At 32.2% G+C, this 6,588-nt stretch overlaps 1 protein-coding gene across 1 annotated transcript; it reads right to left on the bottom strand.

Moving 5' to 3' along the window:
- Window positions 1–1,219: 1,219 nt before the first annotated feature.
- On the bottom strand, window positions 1,220–2,941 carry LOC100571979. The gene has a single exon (XM_003240779.1). It carries the CDS (start codon window positions 2,939–2,941, stop codon window positions 1,220–1,222), a length of 1,722 nt encoding a protein of 573 aa, XP_003240827.1.
- Between the last annotated feature and the right edge of the window lie 3,647 nt (window positions 2,942–6,588).

The raw sequence follows: 6,588 nt of genomic DNA, 5'->3' as shown, positions 1-6,588 counted from the left end.
CACTATTTTGTTAAAATCAATGGTTTGAACATCTCGGCCCATGTTTACTATAATATTTATACCTATTATCAAAGTTCCTATATATAATTATTATGTAACTATTTACTGTGATATACATTTTAATTTATAAGTGGGTAGGTAATTACTAATTATTAAAATGTCGATTCTTTGTCTAAAATAAATTATCAAATGATAAATACATAATTAATTGAAAAAGGGGGAAAGTATGTAACCGATTACCGAAGGGCTGAACTGACGTACAATAGCTAGTAGGTTTCAAATGTACCTACTTTGACATTGAGTAGGCCACTAGAATATTATATTATTATGTGATTTGTTCAAAAATATGTGGTAAAAAATAAATTAGGTTTCTAATGTCACGTCATCTCGTGTCACGGTGTTAGTGTATGAACTCCTCCGTAACGGCTCGACCGATTTTAATGCATTTTTTCTTATACATGTGGTGGGTTTGACTGTAAGAGAATAGGTAGACAATTATTTTTAACCCTCCTAGGTCCAACCAGGGGAGGTGCTCTAACGGGAATTTTGAGATTTACGGTGGAAATTTTTGTTTGTAACTGATTGCTATTAATTGGTTATAAGTTATAACTTATAAGAGAAATAATTAGTAGAAATTAGTAGGGTAAGATGGGGTAAGATGACGATGTTAAGCTCCTACGATTTTTCCTGGCCACTGTAATTACATTTAAGAACTGAAATCTGTATGAGAATTTCTTTCACATCTTGCTTATTATTTAAAATTGTTTTCAATTGACTATTTCATCTTTAAATTGACGAAATACGGGTTTCCCTAGAAAATGTAATTTTCGTCATCTTACCCCATGGCTGGGGTAAGATGACGCATGGTATGGTGTAAGATGACGAACAAAAACTGGGATTTCAAAACATAATAAAAACCTTTATTAACGAGTAACTTTAATACAGAACTTCATAAAACAAAAACAAAACTAGGATTTTAAAACATAATAAAAATTCTTTTCGTAACAAGTTACTTTTATACAGAACTTAATAAAACAAAAACATAATAAAAACCTTTATCAGTAAGTAACAATACAGAACTTAATTAAACTTTGAAACTTTAAAATTAAGTGTAAGGTTAAGAGCAGAAGTCACATTTATACGGCCTATGGCTGGCCTGTATCTGATCCCATCCAGAACACTCAGAATGAGCCCACTTGAAGCACTTATAGCACTGGTACTACAGTTCGTCCTTGCCTTCTTCAGAACATATGATGCACAATTTATCTTCTTCTTCAGGCGGGTCCATATCATCATCAGTGTCAATATATGGTACAGGAATAGATGGCTCGTCGTCTGAAGATGAAGGGAAGTCCAACTGACGTCGTGCTTTCTTTTTTTTTGACTTCTCAGTCAATCTTTTTTGTCTTTTTAGCTCTTTCTCTTCTTGTTCCTTCCTTTTCTGTTCCAACGCTTCTTTTACAGGAGTTCCTGATAAAAGAAACGATGGCAACTTCTTCCTAGGTTTTCTAGCAGTCTTTTTACTTGCCACTGGTAGTGGAGACAAGGCTGAAGAAGTAGATGGTGTCAGCTCTGTTTGTGGTTGAGGGTGCTGATTTTCAAAAGAATCATTGGCAGTAGGCGATATTGCAGAATTAGTATTTTCAAATAATATTTCTGGCTGACGCTCAAAGGCAGGAGCAGTAGATTCAACAGACTGAATATCAGTAGTCAATGATGGCTGAAAATCTTCATCCCTGAAAATGTTACTGTCATATGGTTCAATCCCTGTTGCTCTGAATGCATTAACAGCTGTCTGGATAGTGGCAACCTTTAAATAAGCTGTACCAAATATTTTTGGTATATGTGTTATAGATATACATATGCCTGGGTTTGATACCAGAAAATCGTCACACGCCTGACTGTAGGATGTTTTCAGAGGCCCATAAAACCCCACATCCAGAGGCTGCAATCGGTGGCTAGTGTGAGGTGGGAAGCCGAGCATTACTATTCCATTCTCCCTACAAAATGTTATAGCTTCAAGGGTAACATGAGAGGCGTGATTATCCATGAGAAGAAGAACGGGACGTTGAGTACTTGGGCGAGTGTGTGATGAAAAATGTTTCAAATAGTTGACAAAGTTGGTAGCTGTCATCCATCCTGAGATATGCGGAACTGCTGCTGAGCCTGGTGGAGCACCCTCTAAAAATTTCGGATTCATCCTTACCCTCGGATAAATAAAAAATGGAGGGATGTAATATCCAGTGGCGCTCATGGCGCACACACACGTAACTGTGACCCCACGTTCTGCTGAAGAAATTTTAATTACTCGGCGGGTACCTACAGGGGTGATGACCTTCGGAGTTTTCGTTGCCACAGTGGAAAATCCTGTCTCGTCAACGTTGTATATTTGTTCAGCTGTAAAAGAGTATTTTAATCTGACATCTCTAAGCAACTCAAAAAAATTGCTGACGTTGACTCGGTTAAATGCCATGAGCCGAGCGACTGATGTAGACTCAGGTTTTCTCATAGTCAGTCCGCATTCTCTCATGAATTCCCTAATGAAGCCTTCGCCCGCACTTTTTTTTTCAGTATTAAATCTATGGGTCACGCCATTTTTTTCTGCATAATCGAAACATACATTAGCGAATTGCTTTCGTGATAGGCCAAATGCTCTTTTATCAATATCAGTCACGTATTGCTTCAGCTCTTCAACTTGTGCTGCAGAAAAGGTTTTTTTGAATCTTCCTAAATTTTGGGGAAATTCTATTCTAAACTCTTCTCCTTCTAAAGGATGGATCCTTTTTTTTAAATATCTCCTCAGTGTAGGCTCAGGTATTTTGTATTTTAATGCTGCAGCATTTACACTTAAAACTTTACGTGTCACATCTAATATAGCTACCTCCATATCCTTATTTTCCCACGATTTCCTGACACTAGTACGCTCGTATTTTCGTGGCATATTGTTGCTTGAACCACCTATCACCTATCACCCGAAAAAAAATGAATTGTAGAACATATGTATATATTTACTTATAATTAAAGACCAAATTTATATGCATTTTAAATTGTAAAATATGCTTGCAAACATGCACTAAAAAAGGTCAAAATATGCAAGAAAAAAATGCATAACATGCGCAAAATAAAGGTTCAATTTTATATTAATTTTGTAGTGATAATTATTTATTAAATTTATTAAAATGTTCATAAATAAAAATTAAGATGCATAATTTATTAATATAGCAGATTACAATACAAAAATTTAATTTGTTAAATTGTAATTTAATTTTTAATCATTGATGCATTGCAAAAAAAATATTTTATTAAAATTAAATAGTAGATGATACATTAGTGATATAAATAGGACCTATAATCTGTATTTTTTATTTAAATATTCAAAAATATGCAGTATAAAATGTTGATATTTAATTAATCAAGTAATGATTTGTGGACACTTATTTACTGCATCTATATCATGTTGTAGATTACAACATGCATTTTATGCAAAATCTGGTATTTACTTATAATGTATAAATAACTTTTTAATTAAATACTTCTAAGAATATTAGATTAATTTAATTTAATTTATTAGACGATAATATTATGCAATACATATATAATATATAAGTAACATAACAGATGTATTTTTAGACCAATCATAAAACCAAATACACCATTCAATTAGTATTGCAATCACAAATACCCCAAAGATAAAATCAATCGACTGTGGCATAGAATATCTTAAAATAAAATAAACAAATATTCAAAAAGGCATGTGGGGTAAGATGACGAATTTAAAATTACTCGTCATCTTTCCCCGCTGAAAATTCGTCAACTTTCCCCGCCTGCTGTTTTTATGGAAACAATGTTTATCATTAACCAGAACTATTTTTAAAGAGATGGTTCTCGTATGAATAGGTAATTATTAAGTAGTACATTTCGAATATTATAGTAAAGAAATTAAAAAACTTACCATACAAAGTTTATTCGCTGCGTTTTCAAGCACGAAAATTACAATCAAATACGCTGTGCATTAACTTCTTATCACATCTTTCTTCAAAATTGACGCAAGCTTGTTTATCATAGTGACTAACATTATCAATCACCAGGGAGCCATTATACGTGCTGCGATGTGCTGCTATCTATGATAAATAATGATAAATACTGAATTCGTCATCTTTCCCCATTCGTCATCTTGCCCCGCCTTACCCTATTTATTTATTATTGGTTAATCGGGCAGATCAGGTACAAAATCATGGTGGTAACTCGGCGAACCGCGTAACGAAAATAATTATCTTCAATTAACGTACCTATATTTATACGAAACAGTTCGACCGTTGTATATTTGGTAGGTATGAGAATAGGTCGTAAAGTGTTCTTTACCCTCCAAAATTACCTACCAAAGAGGTTGTGTTGCATCCAAAAGGAGTTAAACAGTCATAAGTTGTAATTTTTTAAGGACAACGAAGTGCACGGGATCAGCTAGTTATATTCATAAAATGCAGTTTCAAGTCCCCTCAAATTATATTTTATATTTTATAACAAAATTACTAAAACTGGTATTCTTTATTTAAAATATATCTAATTTCAATCAAATTTAAACTTCAAATGCTTATAAAAAAAATTGTCCTCGTGTGTTTTAATATTTTTATATAGGCATATAGCTATAAGAACAACTTACGTAGTATCTCGTAGGTACCTACTCTATTTTTAAGATTTTTAACTAAGCAAAAAAAATCAAAAAATTCAAATCCCTATTTAAATAGCTTAAAATGAATTGAAATATTTTAAAAATTATATCATGAACGACAATAATAACATCTGTTGAAAATGTAGTTCCTAGGTACAATCAATACTTTTTGAATTGCATAATATTATAACTATAGAACGGATTTCAATTTAAATAAATATTTTTATGTAGTAATAGTACCAGAAAGTTTTCGATGTATGTATACGTTTCATTTGTCACTTTAAATTTGAAAATTTCAAGTTACATGTCGTTTCTCACGGGAAAACTATGATGAATTAAAAAATTTTTTTAAATTAATTATTCAATAATTCTATTTTATTTTCAATTTAAATGTTTGAATATTATACATTTATAAATAAATATTTATTAAGTAGGTACCTAATAAACAAATATATATTTAAATTTTTTGATTTTATACTAAATTAAAATTCGTTCCCTTTACTATAACAAATAGAAAATTTAGTTTTTCAAACACTATTAATTTGGTAACCTTTTGGATCAATAATTTTCTCATAGGTATGTTTTATTTATTGAAGGTAATAATAAAAGCTTTAAAACAAATGAATCAGCATAATATTTTAATGTTTAAACTTTTAAATTTAAACAAGTAATTTTACATAATTTTGATATACAATTAACACTTATTACTTAGTACTAGTGTATAACATACATACTATACAAATACATTTATATTTCATGCTATAAAACTAAATGTATTTTAATTTTTAACAAAATACCTACATTATACATCACAAAAAACAATTTGTAAGTATTACTGCTGTATAATTTTGATTCATGTTCATTTAATCACATGGCATTTATTTCATTCATCGATTTTAAGACAATCTGCAATTTTGATAATCAATAATAAAAAAATAAAAATTGTATTGTACCTAATTCATTTTTTATTATTTGATAATTACCTACCTATTAATTTATTTTTTATTGAATATACAATTGTATTTTAAATAACACAATAAATTCTATTACTCGTAAAAAAATAAAATACATTATACATAATATACTTAATTAATATTTTACAGAAAAGGATTGTTTTATTATTGATAAGTAGTCGAGTAAGGGTCCTACCATATTACGTATTATCGTATTTGAATACTCAAGCTAAATAAGTATTTGAGCAAAAATACAATTATACTTTAAAAAAGTATTTATATACTTTGAAATTTTTATGAAATATTGTTTTTACCTTGTAAATCGACTAATAATACTCAACTGTTTTTTTAATCAGTTTTTGAATTTTGGTTGAGTATAATTTGACACGGTACGCAGCGGCAACCAGTACAAAGTACAGGTACCGCAGCGACCGGTCTATGCTTTTGTCAACCGCCACCACGGGCTACAGCGCGACATCGCCAACTCTCCCACCACGCCACAAAAGGCACAAGGCGGGACGGGAAGGCGAGTCGCGCAAGACGAGTACCGGCCGCCGGTAGCTCGCTCTCTTCGACGTCAACCGTTACACCGACTACCCGCTTCGTAAAAACCGTCGTACGACCCGGCCACGTTATTTTAACGTCCCCGTAATTTGAACCTATTTCTGTAAACGCGTTATTCGACGTCCCCGTACGTTCGATCCGATATATATATCTGTAACCACGTTGTCAACGTGTCCTGTATTTACGATACGCATTTTACAGTTTGTTCGACCTAAGTGGTCCATTCACCTAACAGTGTAATTGTGGTAATAAAGCTTGAATTAACTTACAAAAACAAAATCTTGTGTTGTGCATTGTTTCTCCCTAAATCAACTCCACCACCACGAAGTACGACCGGGCCTACCGCGGACCTCATACAGGAACCCACACCGGCCGTAGCCGCGTCAAATTGGCTCCCGCAGA

This window comes from Acyrthosiphon pisum, unplaced genomic scaffold, assembly GCF_005508785.2.
Source record: "Acyrthosiphon pisum isolate AL4f unplaced genomic scaffold, pea_aphid_22Mar2018_4r6ur Scaffold_21470;HRSCAF=24066, whole genome shotgun sequence".
Classification (NCBI taxonomy): Eukaryota; Metazoa; Arthropoda; class Insecta; order Hemiptera; family Aphididae; genus Acyrthosiphon; species Acyrthosiphon pisum.
This window is presented reverse-complemented; position numbering and strand designations above follow the sequence as displayed.

Coding starts and splice junctions, on each gene's coding strand:
- LOC100571979 (XM_003240779.1), bottom strand. CDS start 2,941: ATGCCACGAAAATACGAGCGTACTAGTGTCAGGAAATCGTGGGAAAAT.